At 48.8% G+C, this 17,161-nt stretch overlaps 1 protein-coding gene across 12 annotated transcripts in view; it reads right to left on the bottom strand.

The window, feature by feature from the left end:
- The window catches only part of pde4dip (phosphodiesterase 4D interacting protein), a 61,941-nt gene that overhangs the window by 8,058 nt on the left and 36,722 nt on the right, over nucleotides 1–17,161 (bottom strand). For 4 of the 12 annotated variants that reach the window (XM_069522706.1, XM_069522707.1, XM_069522705.1 and 1 more), the window contains exons 10-31: nucleotides 13,418–13,555; nucleotides 13,159–13,278; nucleotides 12,859–12,951; nucleotides 12,535–12,744; nucleotides 12,290–12,448; nucleotides 12,075–12,173; nucleotides 11,685–11,822; nucleotides 11,412–11,591; nucleotides 11,122–11,316; nucleotides 10,804–11,037; nucleotides 10,321–10,489; nucleotides 8,119–8,222; nucleotides 7,719–7,861; nucleotides 7,215–7,488; nucleotides 6,926–7,106; nucleotides 6,731–6,847; nucleotides 5,630–6,101; nucleotides 4,687–4,922; nucleotides 4,562–4,610; nucleotides 1,104–1,372; nucleotides 723–941; nucleotides 394–588 (exon numbers count right to left, since the gene is read on the bottom strand). In XM_069522706.1, the coding sequence (XP_069378807.1) occupies nucleotides 394–588; nucleotides 723–941; nucleotides 1,104–1,372; nucleotides 4,562–4,610; nucleotides 4,687–4,922; nucleotides 5,630–6,101; nucleotides 6,731–6,847; nucleotides 6,926–7,106; nucleotides 7,215–7,488; nucleotides 7,719–7,861; nucleotides 8,119–8,222; nucleotides 10,321–10,489; nucleotides 10,804–11,037; nucleotides 11,122–11,316; nucleotides 11,412–11,591; nucleotides 11,685–11,822; nucleotides 12,075–12,173; nucleotides 12,290–12,448; nucleotides 12,535–12,744; nucleotides 12,859–12,951; nucleotides 13,159–13,278; nucleotides 13,418–13,555 (3,994 nt within the window). Of the gene's footprint in view, nucleotides 1–393; nucleotides 589–722; nucleotides 942–1,103; nucleotides 1,373–4,561; nucleotides 4,611–4,686; nucleotides 4,923–5,629; nucleotides 6,102–6,730; nucleotides 6,848–6,925; nucleotides 7,107–7,214; nucleotides 7,489–7,718; nucleotides 7,862–8,118; nucleotides 8,223–10,320; nucleotides 10,490–10,803; nucleotides 11,038–11,121; nucleotides 11,317–11,411; nucleotides 11,592–11,684; nucleotides 11,823–12,074; nucleotides 12,174–12,289; nucleotides 12,449–12,534; nucleotides 12,745–12,858; nucleotides 12,952–13,158; nucleotides 13,279–13,417; nucleotides 13,556–14,739; nucleotides 17,027–17,161 lie in introns of those variants that run through there. The other 8 variants (XM_069522697.1, XM_069522702.1, XM_069522698.1 and 5 more) reach the window with 6 other exon arrangements.

Here is a 17,161-nt window from a genome sequence, read left to right as displayed (position 1 = left end):
GGGGGGTTCTTTCAGTCTGTCAATCAGAATGTTGGTTTATACTTTAGAGAGTAAATCTCGCAACGAGTCATTTACTGAGAGAAAGGACAGAAGAGGAGGGACAGACAGGACGAGTGGATCATTTAACCTTGTTGTGAAGTTCTAACATGTTTTATAGAACAGATGTTTTCACACACGGACTCTGTAAAATGGTGCCTGGACGTTTGTGTAGTTGGTGTTTGTGATGTGAAGCAGATTGTCTCCTTCACACATTCAGGGGTGGAGCTGTGGAGCAGCAGGAGGACATGACGTACAGATTCTGCTGTTCCTCATCCTCAGAAAATTCATTTTGTGTTATTGAAACACACACACACAGACACACACACACATGCATTTACAGTCCGAGCGACGCACTCTCACTGTCTCCCAGCTGCCTCTGTAACATCTGCAGCTCCTGGTGCACCTCGGCCAGCGTGAACCCCGCTCCCCCGCCGCCGCCGCCACCGTGGAAACGGGGTCGCAGAGTGGAGGGGTGAGGAGGAACGGGTAAGGGTGCGGAGGAAACAGGGGGAGGAAACAGTGGGGCGGAGGTGAAGACTGAAGCTGGAGCTGGAGGAGTGGAGGTGTGGAATGAAAGGACAAATTAAAGGAGAAGAATGAAAGAGCCAGTAGAAAGAAGGAGTTCTGCAGGAAGCAGCCGGTCGGAGGTGAAACAACACGATGATGACGTAAAGTTGTCCTACCTGTCTGACTCTGCATGTCTGCAGCTCTGTGTGGCGAGCTGGGGCAATGCATGCTGGGACAGCTGAGGCAGGACTGGGTTCTGTGGGATGAGGCGATGGATGGAGGGACAGACGGATGGCGAGACACGGTGCTACTGTGAGAGTGGCGATCTGGAAACGAAAAGAGTCTGATGTCACCTGAGGACACGACGGAGGGGACGGACCATGGACACAGAGACACTGATGAACAGAGACCGAAGTCAGGAGGTTATGATGTCATCAGTGTTTCATAACATTTTCTATGACATGGGGAGAGAGGGCGTCTGTGTATGATGTCAGTTACGACACGTGTTGACTCCTCCCTCCTCGTGTAGTGAAACACTCAGGGACAGACGTTCTCACCTGTAACGACTCGGGCGGAGGGGGACGTGTCCTCGTGACCGAGCTCGCTGGCAGCGTCCACGTCAGAGCAGAGCTCCAGGTCCCCGTTCGTGGATCCGTGCTCATCGGACACGTAGGAGATGCGATCGGATTGGTCGGTGGCGTCGGAGAGGGCGTGGCCGCTGCAGGGCGTGTCAGAGCGATGGGAGTGATGATGATGATGATGCTGGTTCAGTTGAGAGCGAAGAGACTCGATGATCTTGTCTTTCTGCTGCAGCTCCTTACTGAGTCTGAAACACACACGTGAAGAGTTCATACGTGTTCACTTCATTTCAGTCTTCAGCAGACGTTAGAACAAACATGACAGTTCGTAAGAAAATCTGGTCTCAGGCCCTCTCTACTACAGGGTCTGTCTGTCTGTGTGTCTGTCTGTCTGTCTGTCTGTCTGTCTGTCTGTCTGTCTGTGGACCAAGTTGAACATGTCTTCTTCTAGGTCCTCAGATAAACAACAGCAGTGGTCAGACCTCAGGTCAAAATCTTCATCAGATCATTGTGATTATTTGATTATTTTCATTTCAACATGTTGGACTGAGACAGACGGACTGAGACAGACGGACTGAGACAGACGGACTGAGACAGACAGAGTGAGACAGACGGACTGAGACAGACGGACTGAGACAGACAGACTGAGACAGACGGACTCAAACAGACGGACTGAGACAGACGGACCAGCTGATCTCCGTCATGGAACACAACATCACAAACACACACGTTCACAACAGGAAGTGAACGAGTGATATTCACTTTCATTCTGCAGGAGACGCATGATTTGAATTTGTCTCCCTGTCAGTTGTCTTACTTGTCCAGCTGAGTGAGCAGCGCCCTCCTCTCCCTGTCAGTGTGTCTCTTCAGCAGCAGCAGCTCTCGCTCCTGAGCCTTCCACTCCCACAGAGAGAAGGAGAACAGAGAGTCTCTGTACAACGGGCTGCTCTTCGACAGCATGGCCTTCCACAGAGGAGCCATCACCCACCCCCGACCCCTGACCCCCGACCCCTGACCCCCACTCCTCTGCTCCTCTGCCCCTGTGTCCGGCTACTGAGCCACCATGTCGTCCTCCTCTGTCTCTCTCAGACTCCTGGATCCTTTTAAAACTTGTTATGCTGTATTTCCTCTCAGCTCCAGAGGAAACAGAGCGAGGCTCATTAGCTCTGAGGTCCTGACCGCTACATGTGTGTGTGTGTGTGTGTGTGTGTGTGTGTGTGTGTGTGTGTGTGTGTGTGTGTGTGTGTGTGTGTGTGTGTGTGTGAGACGGATAAAGGGATGACTGAGCAAGTGGACGATCAGGTGAAAGGTAAATCCAGATTAGGTCCGGTGATCCCACAGAGATGGATGTTGGACGCTGGGGACCCGTGAGGTCTGTACACAGATCCCAAATCAGATTCTTATATTATAATAAAATATAAATTATTATTGTCTTTAATGTCTCGCAGCAGATTTAAAGGATTCATGCGTTCACTTGCATCCCCACGTTTGAGATTCCACCACAACAGATCAGTCAGATGGTTTGACGGCAGAGATCCAGAGCATCTTATCCGAAGTGCAGCTCAAATAAAAGCACAGTTTGTAGATTTCGCTCCACCAGCGCATGATGAGATTTACATTACTCAGCAGCCCGAGGAAACTCAGAGCTGAACTCTGCGTCCTCTTCTCCTCTACTCTTTGTTTGTGATGATGGAACGTCCTTTTTAAAACCTCTCTACTCGTCTCTTTTGTAACGAAGCCTCGATGGGAAAACCTCCAGCGTCAGACCTGAGGGGAACTGTGGTGACGACAGAGCATCACAAAGAGGGAGGAGGGCGGAGAGAGGGATGTACGTGTTAAAGGATGTCCGGGTCCCGAGGGCTCGAGTGTTCACGCTCCACCAAGCGTCAGCGAAAGAGATGAACAGCAGCTGAACGGACGAGGATCCGCAAAGCAGCACTTCCTCCTGTTTTCAAACACACGTCGACTGAATCCATGAAACCAAACGTGAGCTTCTGCTGCTGCTGCAGAGCTGGAGGTGTCAGAATGTGTCCGACACACAGAGAGAGAGAGAGGGAGAGGGAGAGAGAGGGAGGGAGAGAGGGAGAGAGGGAGAGAAGATCCTCAGAAGAAGAAAACTTCACATCCAGCCTCAGTTTGAGGAGAATCCAGGAACTGGTTCAGTGGAAGAGAAGAAGAAGACTGAACATCATCGTCCGTCCACAGTGAAGAAGATCAGCGTTTACAGCAGAGAGACGAGAGCTGCTGCTGCTGCTGCTGAAGAGAACTGATGCTCCCTCTCTCTCTGCTTCACCCCCCCCCCCCTCTCTCTCTCCCTCTCTCTCTCCCTCTCTGCCCCCCGTCTCTCCCTCCCTCTCTGCCTCCCCCCCCTCTCTCTGACCTATTTCCTCCCCAGCCGAGGTCTTAATAACTTAACCTGATTAGGAGCCCGAGCCCAGTGAAAGCCTCGGCAGCATTATGACATCAGAACAGTCACACTCACAGACGCACACTCATCACAGTCGATCGATTCATTAGTTCATTCAGGAGATTCACACGTGTGTCTGTGTTCATGTTATGAAAACTTTTTTATTTTAGTTTACAGAATAAACGATTAATGCATTAATGCTTATATTCGACTTTAATAATTATATTTATTTTTCATTATATATTCTATATATTTGGGTGTATTTGTTAAAAAATACAGCTAATGTATTATATTTAGATATAATTATATATATAATTCATACACACACATAGAAGCATCAATAAAACTAGAGTTGTATTCAGTTTGTTCAATTAATTCAATATGTTTAATCTTTTTTTAGATCTGACTTTGACTTTATTTCCTGGTACATTGATCTTGTCTGTTCTGTCGGTTGTGATTCATGTTCAGTCTGTATCAGGATGTTTCTGCCTTCGATGATGAAAACTGTGAATCAGACTAAATCAAATGACTGTCGCAGAAAACACGATAATTCTCCTTCACATCTGCTCGACCATCTGTGCTTCAACATGATGTTAGATTACTGCAGGCCTCTCTCTCTCTCTCTGTCTCTCTCTGTCTCTCTCTCTCTCTGTCTGTCTGTAACTCGTTACTCGTCCTGCAGGTCGTTACGTGTCCATCCAGCCCACCCGCCCTTGTCCGCCCTCATTAATTAGGATATAATAATTAGAATCAGCTCTTGTCATTAATTAACCAGTGAGGTCTTCAATCATTATCGAGCCAGCATCTGATTATTCTGCCCCGAGGAACAAACATCAGCGTCACACGCCGATACTTTCCATTAACCGGCATCAACACTGGTGTAAAGCAACACAATCACAGACACACAAACATGAGGTACACACGAAGTACACATGAGGTACACATGAGGTACACATGAGGTACACATGAGGTACACATGAGGTACACATGAGGTACACATGAGGTAAAGATGAAGTACATGAGCACTGACCGGATGGCGAGCAGCTCCGTCTTCTCATCTGGGTCTTCAGGATGATCTCCTGAGGTTATGAAATCATTAGTGTTTATATAAAAGAACCGTCAACAGAGAAAGATGCAATAAATGAAATGACTCACGTCCGCTGATCTTGTCTCCGACTCTTTGTGCCAGAGCGCTGCTCTGAGCCAGCTGCTCCCTGAAGCTCTGGCCCATGTAGTAGTCGATGTCGGTGGCTCTCAGCAGCTCCTCGAAGGCCTTGGTGGTGTCGCCCAGATGCTGCGTCAGGATGTTGCAGACGCCACGACCCTCCCTCAGCCGCTGACGGAGGTGAGACAGCTCTCTGGCCTGAGCCTGGATCAGAGTGTCGAACTTACTGCAGACGCAGAAAAACCCGACAGTTAGCAGCAGTGATTTCATTTTCCATGTCAAAATAAAATGTCTTCACCCTGCAACAGTCTGCAAAATAAAGGGACTCATTAGAAATCTACGTTGTAAGTTTAAAAAAAGATAATAATGTTTTCTTCTGTCTGGTTTAGTTCATCGATGATAGTTTTAAATTTACTGTTTTAAATCACTGTAAATAAAGATGGACGACATCAGAGCTCACAAAAGTGAAGCCAAAACAGTAAAGGTCATAAACCTCTCCTCCTCCATGTTAGCAGATGGGACATGGACTAAAATAAAAAATCAAGGTAGACGTTAAATTCTATCATGTTTTATTCAAACGTTTCCCTGTTTTCATTTTATTTTTTTAAATTCAGATTAAACTGCAGAACAGAAACACTTTCTGATCACTTCCTTTTCCGCTGTATTTTATTACAGCAGATTATTTTCAAGCACTTCCTGCAGATATTTCACATTAAAAGCACTCAAGAGGAATGATCCCTCCTGTTTATGGTCTGAGGGAAATAAAAGAATCCTCTGATTCTGTTTGAGTGATTATATGAACTAATTCAGTTCATCTGCTCTTATTAAAGATTATATTAATAATATCTGTTATTGATTTGTGTCTTAATAAAAGGATGAAGGATAATGTGTCACAACATAGAAATAGAAAGAGAGAAGCTGTGTGTCACTCACCCCGGCCACGTGGCAGATTTTCCATCCTGCTCGATGGACTTCTTGCCTCCTTTCCTCAGCTGGTTCTCCAGAGCGTCCACTCTGGACTCCAGCTCCTGGAGACCCTTGTCAGGGTGAGGCTGACGAGGCGAAGCCAGCGGACCCCCGTCCGACGACTGCCATCCCTCGTCGTCCTCCGTGCCGCTCTGTGAGGGCGAGGCCTGGAAGCACCAGTTGACCTTGCGAGGTGTGGAGGGTGGGTCGTCGCCGGAGGTGGAGAGGGAGCGCAGGCGGTTCTGGAGGCCGCGGATCACCGCCTGAGAGCGGGACAGCTGAGAGCGAAGGTCCTCCACCAGGCGCTGGAGGGACGACACCTCGTCTCCGTAGCCGGAGCTCTGGGTGGTGGTCTTGGTGAAGGTGGAGCCGTTGCTGCCGGCGGGCCACCACTGGGAGCCACAGTCCAGAGACGTGCACATCTCCAGGTCATCGAACTCTGAGGGGGAACACAGGAAGTCGATCATTTTGTGTGGTCGGGTCACAGGAGGTTAATCAGGCTGTTCCCTGATGGGACGTCTGTGTGAAGTCAGAATGTTCGGACGCTGTAAACTTCTGTTGTATATATATTTATTCGTGTGCCAACATTTTTCGCAGACTTTCCAAGTTATTGTTCTGAGCTGAGTTCACGTGAATTCATCATTCTGATTATTCCAACATCGTATCTCGTACGAGCTGCATAAAAAGAACCTTCTCTGATTTGACTCTAAACGTCATCCTGGTTTTCTACACTCACACACAAACTCTTCAGCTTCACCGCAGTGAAACTAAATGTGCTGCAGAGCCAAACAAAAATCTGGATCTAGTGAATTTAAATGTTGGTGGAGGATGAACACTGCTGAGTTGTAAGAGGTGTGGTTTGCTGGCCTCTAGTGTTTCTATGACATTATTACAACAAAGATAATGTGACCTCCACCAATGAGGTTCTGTTTTCACTACATATATATATATATATATATTTATATTGTATATATGTATATATATATATATATATATATATATATATATATATATATATTCTATTAGAGTCCTCAGAGGACGGACATGCTCAGTGTGAGGCTTGAATACCGGGGCTGCTGGTGTCTTCTCTCTCGGCCTCGTTCTCGCTGCGGCCGCACGTCTCGTAGCCCAGATCCTGCAGGTCCACCTGGATCTGTTTACTGTCCTGCTGCACCGTCGTCTCCGCTGCAGAGACACAGGAGACACTTCATATAACTGATGTTCGTCTCTCAGACACAGTCACTCGTCAGAAGCTGGACTCACTCAGCAGCTCCCTGAAGTCTTTGAGCTGCTCGGCCTGAGCCTGCACCGTCGCCTCAGACACCATCAGCCGCTCCCTCAGCTCTTTGCTCCTCTGCTGCAGGAGAACCGTCCGCTCCGTCCTCTCAGAGGCTGCAGCACCGCCCAGGTGCATGCTGGGATGCAGCTCATCTGCCTGGACACACTGTTCATGTGTTTGTGATGGATGGGGATTTATATTCTTTAAGTTTTATTATATTTTGGGGGAATTTAAAGATTGGATTTATCAACAGAGCCACATGTTGGTTCTTACCTGAGAGAAGGAGCTGAGTTGGTGCGGAGGATTTGATCCAGAGTCTCCGTCCGTCCTCAGCTCATCCCTGGTCTGGACGTCAGTTTGAGACAGAGACAACTCACTGTCCCAGGCCTCCCACGTCTCTGAGCCCTCCTCTTCCTCCTCCTCTCCTATGGTCACATCCAGCTCCTCCTCCTCCTCCTCCTCCTCCTCCTCCTGGTCGTGTTGACCGTCCGCCTGCAGCCGATGATTTAAGTCTTGGTTCTCTGCCTGGAGGCTGAGCAGAGCTTTCCTTTAAAAGAAAGATGGAGAGTTAACTTCGTCTCCTCCGTCTTAGTTCAAGTTTAACATGCGGATGATCAGAAATGAGACTGAAGGTATTTTATACTAACATTAAATAAACTGAGAGGATGAAGATGTGAAATAACCAACAGACGTTTACAATGAACTGACATTTGACTTTTACTCATCAGGTCGTCCTGGAGTCTGAATCTACAAAAGTATAATAAGTGTATTTTCTACCTCATCTGTGAGAGCGAGGAGAAGCCGCTCTTCTCCAGCTGAGCCTTCAGCTCCGTCAGCTCCCTCTCCACCGCCCTCTTCTGCTCCACCAGCTGTTTGACCTCCATCAGACCCTGACCCTCCTTCACTGGACCTGCACAGACCTGGTCAGACAGGAAACACTGTCAACAGAGAAGGACGCCATGACACTAAGTGAAGCCAGATCACATGGATCCCCCTGGTGGCTGGATGCATTATAGGTCAGAAGCCCTGCCTCCTCCATGTCAGCAGTTGGGACATGGACCAAAGTTGGAAAAAACAAAAGTATGTTAAATGTTTCTGGTCATTTGAGGAAGTTGTTGTTCAAGTGTTTGTGTTTCTGATCAGTTTGAATCAGTTAACTGATGATGTTTTTTTTTACCTTGGTGTTGCTCAACGACTGGAGCCTCAGTTTGGCCTCCTCTTCATCAACGCTCTCCGTTTCCTCGCTGTTCACATCCTCGTCTTCCTCGTCTGAACTCGGCTCTACAAAACATAGAATTTCGTTCAGTTCATTTAGGTTTCACTTTCCTTTTTCACACTGTCAACACAGAAAACACGTCGTGATGTCGGTTCAATACATGAGTTGATTGTTTGACTTTGACCGTGAGGAAACTGCTTGTTCTCCGTTAATCAACTTAACGAGACGTTCGATGTCGGTACAGTTGATTTCCTCTGGTTTGTTACAAAGGTTTTTAAATGACTGTGAGCGTTCTGAAGTCTGAGCTTCTCTCCAGCACAGAAAACATGAAGCGGATTCTCTCTTATCATTGTGAAGTCACCAAATTGTGAGGAGAGCAGGAACATCTGAGCAGACGAGACACCGGACGTGTTATCATGCACATGTGGCGTCTCGTCCACACGCCCCCGCCAGTGTTTCTGAACATGAGAACATGTCAACACTGATTTACAATCATCAGCCTGAACACGAGCAGATTATTTCCTTTAAATAATGTATCTACTGAATTCAATCTTTAATTTGAAGCTGAAACTTGAAGCACGACTGAGGTTTGATTCATGCTTCATGGACAAAATGCCTCCATCAACAGGAGAAAGAACAGGATTATGGGTAATAGGAGCCTGTGAGCAACACACATCCTTAAAAAGATGACATCAGCATCATCAGGGAAGTATTTCTTGAACCATGTGACCTCCTATGTGAAATCTGATATATTATCATTTGGAATATTTCTTGTGTGTTTAGTTTTAATAAACTAATTTAATATTTAATCTGAAGACAAACAAGGGAATTCAATGTTTCTATTTATAGAACTGGGCTGTTTTGGTGCTTTGGTGCAACTTGAGTTTTAACGAGTGATTATTCATCGTTGATGTAGTGAAGGAAAAGATCAGGTGAGAGAAATATAAAGAAAAATAAAGTTATTTCTACCAAGAACCTCCTCGGATCATAACGGATGATGATTCCAGTTCAGCAGTTTATTCTCTGTTCGATTTCACTGATTCATCAACACATTTAAACTTCCTGAGCTCCGGTGTCAAACTCCATTTAATCATATTCATTCATATCAGAAGTCACAAGAAGCAAAGAAACATTTCAAACGTCTGAAATCAGTTTCTCCATAAACCACAACTGAAAATATCACAATATAATAAAATATATTAAAATCAACACGCTAATATTTTCATATTATATCATAGTATGTGATATATTCATTGATTTCATATAATTGTATTATTATTATTATTAATTATTCATGTCATGTTAAGTAAAACAAAGCATGTGCAGAACTCGATTAGCATTTTACAGCTTTAAGAAAAAGGCTTGTTAGTGCTGCTGATCATGCAAAGACACACACACACACACACACACACACACACACACACACACACACACACACACACACACACACACACACACTGATGTTTGTTCACCTTCATACAAAGTCACAATATTTAACAAAGCTTCAAGTAATTTATAATAATTGAAAGTTGTTCAGAGATTTAAAATAATTTGTCCTAAAATGAATTCAAATATGTTTAGTTTACAAAATAAAACACACAAATGTAACTAAACCAGTGAAACTAATCAGATCTGAGATGAATTTTGATAATTGGTTCATTCTCTTTCTCTTTTTTTGTGTGTGTCCTTGTTTAGAACATGTTTTCGTTGATGCTTCTGTTCGGAACCACAACCAGGCATCGTGTAGAAACCTGAAACCACTGAAGCGTCTGAACCGTCTCTACAGTTTAATGTTAACGAGTCAGAACTTCACTGAACGTTTTGTTTCTGTTCCTGTGACTTTTTCTGCCTCTGATGACGTTGGACACAGAAACGTGAGGTTTCATCACAAAAAAGCTCATAAAAGTGAATCTCATTCATGAAACGTGTGAAGAAGCGTGACGGACACGCACCGAGACGAGTTTCAGGTTAGAAGCCAAACGTCACACTTGCTCGACAACCATCGACATCACCGTGGTTACAACATGTTCAGTGTTAGTGGGAAATCAAAGAGCGCCACCGCAACGAGTCACTCCACGCAGACCACCGCCACCATAGTCCCCGCCTCCAGCTGCAGGGGGAGTTGCCGTTACAAATACTGTCCCATGCTTCTCTGATGCCCACCTCCAAACTCAGGCTGCCTGCCGTTGGGCCGCTCACGGCCCAGGAGGAGGGCGCCGCCGGCTGCGACGCCGTCCCTCTGGACCAGGCTGTCCCTCAGCTCCTGGACCTCCTGCGTCAGTCGCTCGACCAGCGGGAGGCCTGAGGGGTCCTCCATCTGCCTCTGGAAGTTCTGTAACACACACACGTGTAAGACATGCAGTCAGGAGCTGGGACGGAATCAAACCTGCGGCCTCCTGGGGACAATGTGGTTCTTAAATTCAATCTTTCTTTTTTACACATTGAGAAAAATGTTTTCAAGCAGGATCGTGTGAGAAACAGAAGATGCCTGCAACACATTTCAAAAACCAAACCTTCCTGTGGGTTAACCAGCAGCTTCCTGGACGGTTTTCAAAATGAAACTTCAGGAGGAAGTTTAACAGACAAAGTTTTGCTGAATGGAGTCGGTGAGTTTGATCGTGTGAGTGATCCCTCGCTCTCACTGACCCTGATAAGCTCCTCCTTCACCAGCAGCGTCCTGCTGAGGGCGTCCAGCCTCGCCGTCTGACTCCTGCTCAGCTCCTGGTTCTCCTTCTCCCTCCTCAGGGCCAGACGCAGCTCCTCCTGCAGCTCCACGGCCGAGTCTGTTCCGGAGTCGGGTCCTGAGCTCAGCTGTTTGCGGAGCTCCTGGAGTCTGGACGTCTGCTCGGTCATCACCTCACCGAGCTGCCGCGCAGCGTCCTGGAGGGAGAGAGTCGACACTTATAAACATATCAGAGATATATACTCATATGTTGTGTTTTACTTCAGCCTCCTCTGCTCCACCTGGATGTACTGGTCCCTGGAGCTGATGGATGTGAGCAGAGCCTGGACCTGGTCCTGGTGCTCCTGGGCCTGACGGGTCCGATCGGCGAGCACTTCCTGGAAGAGGCGGTCTTTGAGCTGGAGGCGGACTTTCAGCTCCTCCAGAACGTCGCTGGGAGCCGAGTGGACCTGAGCCAGCAGGGAGCAGCGCAGATCCTGCAGCCGAGTGAAGAAGAGAACCAAGTTGAAACGTGAATCCTTGAGGGAGAATCAGAATTAACGGATATTCACGTCGTTGCTCCTCCGCGTACCTGCGCCTCCTGCGTGCGAGCGAGCAGCGCGGCCTGCAGCTGCCCGATGATGGCGTCTCGCTCCCTCAGGGACCGACTCTGCCTCTCCTCGCTCTCCTGCTGCTGCCGCTGAACGTTGCGCCAGGCGTCACACACCTGCTCCAGCTCCACGGCTTTACCACGCAGCAGCAGCTCCAGGCTCTGACACACACACACACACACACAGAAATTAATCCAGGAGATGAGCGGTGTGTGTGTGTGTGCGTGTGTGTTTGCGTGTGTGTGTTCTCTCACAGTGATGGTCTCCTCGTTGTTGACCAGGACGCAGCGTTGTCTCTCCAGGTCTCTCTCCTTCTCTCTGAGCAGGAGCTTAAGACGTCGAGTCTCCTCGTCTTTCTCTTCCACACAGCGAAACTTCTCGTCCACCGCTCGCTGCACAATTACAAAATTCTATGTCACTGAATCCGACAATTTTGGTTCAAACGACCCAAGAACATTTATCGGAACGAAAATAAAAACGTCTCGTCTCTGAGTTAACAAGTGATTCTACTGATTCTACTGTCTGTCGGTAAATGTTGGACTTTGTCGTCACTGGTTTGAGTTAAAGTAACGAGACGACTCAGGCCTGAAGCCAGAGCGACAACACGCTGCTCTCTGACGAGTCACTGAGCGACGGCTTTTTACCTCCAGAGCTCGATCTCGTTCTCTGACTCGCTGCCGGAGTTTCTGAAGCTGAGAGTTTCTCTTCTCGTTCGAATGATCGTCCAGCAGCGTGCAGTATTCCTGACGACAGGAAACACAGACGTGGTTAGTTGAGCGTGATCCTTCACTTTGACAGGTTTGTTGAGAGTGAGGAGATGTGTTGTTGTGTACAGTGTGTTAGTTTGTGTGTGTCTGACCTCCAGCAGCTGATCTTTGGTCTGAAGCGACGTGGTCATCTCTCTGATGGTCGCCTCTCTCTTCTCCTTCTCCCTCTCCCTCTCTTGCTCGCCCTCTCTCAGCTGCTCCTCTCTCTCCTGCAGGGCCGATCGAGCCCTGTCCAGAGCCGACTGCAGCTCCTGCACGTCGCACGGCAACAACACAACATCACACCAGAGCCCACAACCAGGAGCGACTTCGTCATCATCTCTTCAGTGCATCTCACCTGGTTGTGCCGCTCAGTCTCCCTCCTGTGCTGCAGCGCCCCCTGCAGGTCTTTCTCCAGCCTCTGCAGGGCTCGGGTCAGGTCCTCCCGCGTTCTGGCCGCCTGCCGCTGCGCTCGCTCGCCGGCCTGAAACTCCAGCTGAGCCTGGAAGAGCGAGGCCTGCAGAGCCAGAACCTCCCCCTGACCTCGAACACTCTCCGCCCCCGACGACTGCAGGAGAACCCAGGAGAGGGAGGAAGAGGAGGGGACAGAGAAGGAGGTGAGTGAATGGTGAGTGATGAGACGTCTCCATGTTGGAATCAGACTGTGACGGAGAGGACGAACCTGCAGCTGCTGCAGCTGCTGGCGGTTCGTGAGTTCTTTGAGAGAACACAGCATCTTATTCTGCTCCTCAATCACCTGGTACAGGTCTGCAGCCTGCACACACACACACACACACACACACACACAATATCAACACTGTTCCTACATGAAACTGTTCATCTTCACACCTGACACTTGATTTCAGTCTTGCTTTAATTTCCTTCTGTTCCGTTATTCCACCATCTTATCTTGCTCCATCCCTCCCTCCCCCTCCTCTTCTCCCTCCCTCCCTCCCCTCCGCTCCCCTCCCTCCCTCTCTACCTCTGCCTCCTTGGAGCTGAAGTTATCACTGATGTTCTGGATGTTTCTCTCCTGCTGCTGAGCTTCCTCTTGAGCCGACCGCAGTTCCAGCTCCATCTCACCGAGACGCAGTTGCAGCTTCTACACACACACAGACACACACACACACACAGACACACACACAGACACACACACAGACACACACACACACCTGCATCAGTACATAATGAATGTGAAACACTTCAGACTGTGGTTGAACTCTCCTGCTCTATGTCCGTACCTGGTTCCTGGTCTCGCTCTCTCGGATCTTGTTCTGCAGCGAGCGGACCTGGTCCTGGGCCTTCTGCAGCTCGCCCACACACTGACCTGCGGCGCTCTCGTAGTGACTCAGCTGATCCTGCTGCTCATCGATCAGCCGCTGGGAAACACAGGAGGAATTTAAAGAAATCAGAAAAGATTCCTGAGCTTTTCTGTGTTGTTTTATTATAAAATGATGTCGATTCTTCTGGGGCTGTGAAGAATCCGGACATGAAGGTTTGTTCTGTGGGTTTTTCTAATTTAAAAGCTATTGAACTCAACAGAGGATCAGTGGTTTACACACAGTGTGTCGTCGTGTTTGTGTCGATGAGTGAATGAAAGTGGAAAGAGACGTCAGCTCTCTGTTGAACGACTTCCTGAGGAAGCGGCTGTTGCCACGGGAGCATGTTGTTGACTTCCTTGTTTTTCTTTTTAAAGAATCGAGCACTGGCCCGATGCGTCTCTGGGACATGATTAACAAGTGCACTGATTTTATTACTCGCTTGTGATTATTCTAAAATACAGCTATGTGTCTGTCCCCACCCGTGACTCAGACCTGGAGTTTAAAAGTTCAGGAGTCAGAGTGAAAACATCTGTTCAGTTCATCTGGATTAAAATACACATGAATGTAACTTTCCTCATTCACACCAGTGAGAGCTCCATTGTGCAGCTATATCTCTTCTTAATGGACCAACGCAGCTGAATCTAATGGACTAACAGAGACGTCCAGTCTCTGTTTACACTGAACCACATTCAGTCCCATCATTAACATAACAAAAGAGGTTTATGAAGCCGGATCAGACTGAGCAGAGCCTTCACACGGACCAACTGCTGCTGTGGCACTGTGGAGACAGTTCCCATGCCAACACCAGTGTTGCTAGGACACAGAGGAGGAAGGCATGCCAACCTCCCCCCCCCCCCCCCCCGGAGACAGTAATCAAGGGTCTGAGTGTGTTCAGCTCCGTCAGCAGCGAAGGGGATGAGTAAGAGTCCAGAGAGATTTGCATCATTGGGATCAGACTCTGAAACGAGCTGAAGCTTCAGTGTTTGATATGAATTCACTGCAGATTGTTGAGGCCGAAATTTAGATTTGTTCAATTCACTCATTGAGGTTTTTGAACCCAATTTTCAAAGAATTCAAAAGGAAAAATAATATTTTTCAAGGCTCTTGAAAGATTTTGTGTTGCTCCACTAGACTAAACTAGACGTCGAAGATCAACAGAGGTAAAACCTACAAAAACACTTCCCACAATGCAACTCAAAACACATTTTTAATTAGCGGCTACCCACAGCTTGGCTAACTACCTGCTGAAAGCGGAACGGCCTGCACTGAACATAATCATCCAACCACTGCTCCTCCATCTCTGCCAGCTCCGCCTGCAGGTCCGGCTCCGGACACGAGGTCACAACCTCTGGAATTGGTTGGTGGGGGTAAAGTTCACTGTCGCCCGCCCCCCTGCAGGGTGACCTCAGCGAGATGGACGGATGCAGCGAGAGGCTCTTTTCCAGTTTGGCCTTGACAAGAACTGGGAGCTTGCTGCCTCTTTGAGGCTTCACTGGCCGATACTCCCAGCCCCTCAGGAGGCAAAGCATCATCTCAAGCCCAGAGAGCGAGCTCTCACTTGGGGGGTTGTCCCACGGAGTGTCCCTTCTGGCTGGAGAAACCTCTGGATCTCTCTCGAGCTCCATTTCTTCCCTCCCTTTGTGATTTGGAAGAGGGCAGCTCACGTCCACGGCCGTGTCGAGAGATTCGACAGAGGACGCGGGACTTGTACTCGTCTGGTCAAACACGGTCTTATCAGCGTCCAGCGCAGCCGAAGGAGACTCTAGCTCCAGGGTCGTAGATGCAGATTCTTCAGAGGATCTGATGGGGTCTTCAACGTCTAGAGCGCCGGTTGAGTAGCGGGTAGATGGCCCACATGATGTGCTCCTTCGACCAAGACTGCGAGGCACCTTACACACCGCCTCATAGTCAGAATCTGCGACACGGAGTGCAGCACAACCCCTGCATCTCCTCGGCTTCTGGCCAGACAGGGCGTCTCCTCCGTGGCAGTGGTGGACATGGTGGGGTTGGTCGAGGGCAGGGTCCCCCTTATCAGCCCATGACTCATAGACAGAGAACGCCAGATCATCCTGAATCATATCCGAGTATCTCACGTCCTGGAGGACTGATAGATCCACCACAGGGGTGTCTTCAGTCCCCACATCTGTCCCTGCTACCTCCATACCGGACCCGGGCGGAGCCGCACTCCCATCATCTGTGTTGTTCTTCCGGTACAAGCCTCCGATACACTGCCGCAGACGATATTTTTCCAGCAGCAGCTTGTGGAGGCGCTCCAGGGACAGGGCCTCCACTCGGGCGATCACCGTGTCGAAGCGGTACATGCGGTCCAGCATGAAGGCGCACTTGGAGCAGGCGAACTCCCCACGGCCGTCCCGGGTCAGCTCGCGGCCCACGGCGTGGGACAGCAGCACCTGCAGGTTGAGTTTCGCCGCCGGGTGGAAAATCCATCGGCGTTGGTTGCCACAGAGCTCGCGGGCGCAGATACGACACGACTCCTTCATCTTCACGACGTCCAGCATCACAACAGCAAGTGATTTTAAAGTGGGCTGGACCCGAGCGCACGTTGAGGTCGTAGGTCACGCAGACATTTACCAGGTGAGACTTTTGAGTTTATATTTTATAAGTTTATAAGTTTCTCGATCTCGAGTTCCAAGTCGTCTTCAAACAGCTGAGATCATTTAGAGTCAAACAGACCAGACAGCTCCGGGTGTAGGGGGTGGGGGGGATACGACAGAGTGATTGACAGCTAGTACCGTCCAATGCGCGCAGGTGGCAGGTGTAGATGGGCGTGTCCTCGAGCTCTCAGTCAGGCTCCACCCACTGCTCATCCAAATATGGTTACTTCTGGTTTCAAAAAACCAAGATGGCGCTGCACGAGATGTCAAACTGAGGCTTCACAACAGTTCATCCTGTCGTCGTCACTGAATGAACGGAGGATGATCGATGCTCCGAGTTTAATCTTCTGACGTCAGAACAAATAAAATCAATTCACTGTTTCTGATCATTACAGACAGAGATGAACGGGATGAAGAGTATTTAAAACCCTGGATGAGGAGGAGACAGTGGAGGCTGCAGACGATGAAGAGGAGGCTGCAGATGATGAAGAGGAGGCTGCAGACGATGAAGAGGAGGCTGCAGATGATGAAGAGGAGGCTGCAGACGATGAAGAGGAGGCTCCATCAGTCCTGATTAATCTTCCTCTGGATCCAGATGATTTGATCACACGTGATTCCAGATGTGTCCTCGGCTCTCACTTCCTCATGTGTCCTCGAGCTTTTGTTTTCTAAAATGAAAACATGACAGCATCTCTCTCCTCCTTCTTCCTCCTCGTTACGACCCGACACGAACACGGAAAGAACCGAGCCTCTTCCTCCTCCTCCTCCTCGTCTTCCTCCTCCCGGTCGGTCTCTGGGTGTCTCTCCGGTCCACCGGGATGTCTCCGGGGCTGTGTCCGGCTCTCGGGGCCTCGGAGGCGGATTCACCAGCGGAGAGGCGACGTCGACACCCACCAAAGATCCTGTGTGCGCGAGGCGATGTCTCACTCCGCAGCTTAAACTAATCCTCACTACAGATCCGATCACTGCTCCACATACAGATCATCTAATGTTTAATTATTTAAAGTGATTATAAAGCGAATCAATTAGCTAATAATTAACCTTTATA

This window comes from Paralichthys olivaceus, chromosome 3 (genome assembly GCF_024713975.1).
Source record: "Paralichthys olivaceus isolate ysfri-2021 chromosome 3, ASM2471397v2, whole genome shotgun sequence".
Classification (NCBI taxonomy): Eukaryota; Metazoa; Chordata; class Actinopteri; order Pleuronectiformes; family Paralichthyidae; genus Paralichthys; species Paralichthys olivaceus.
Note: the sequence above shows the minus strand (reverse complement) of the source record. Positions and strands in the feature narration are given on the sequence as shown.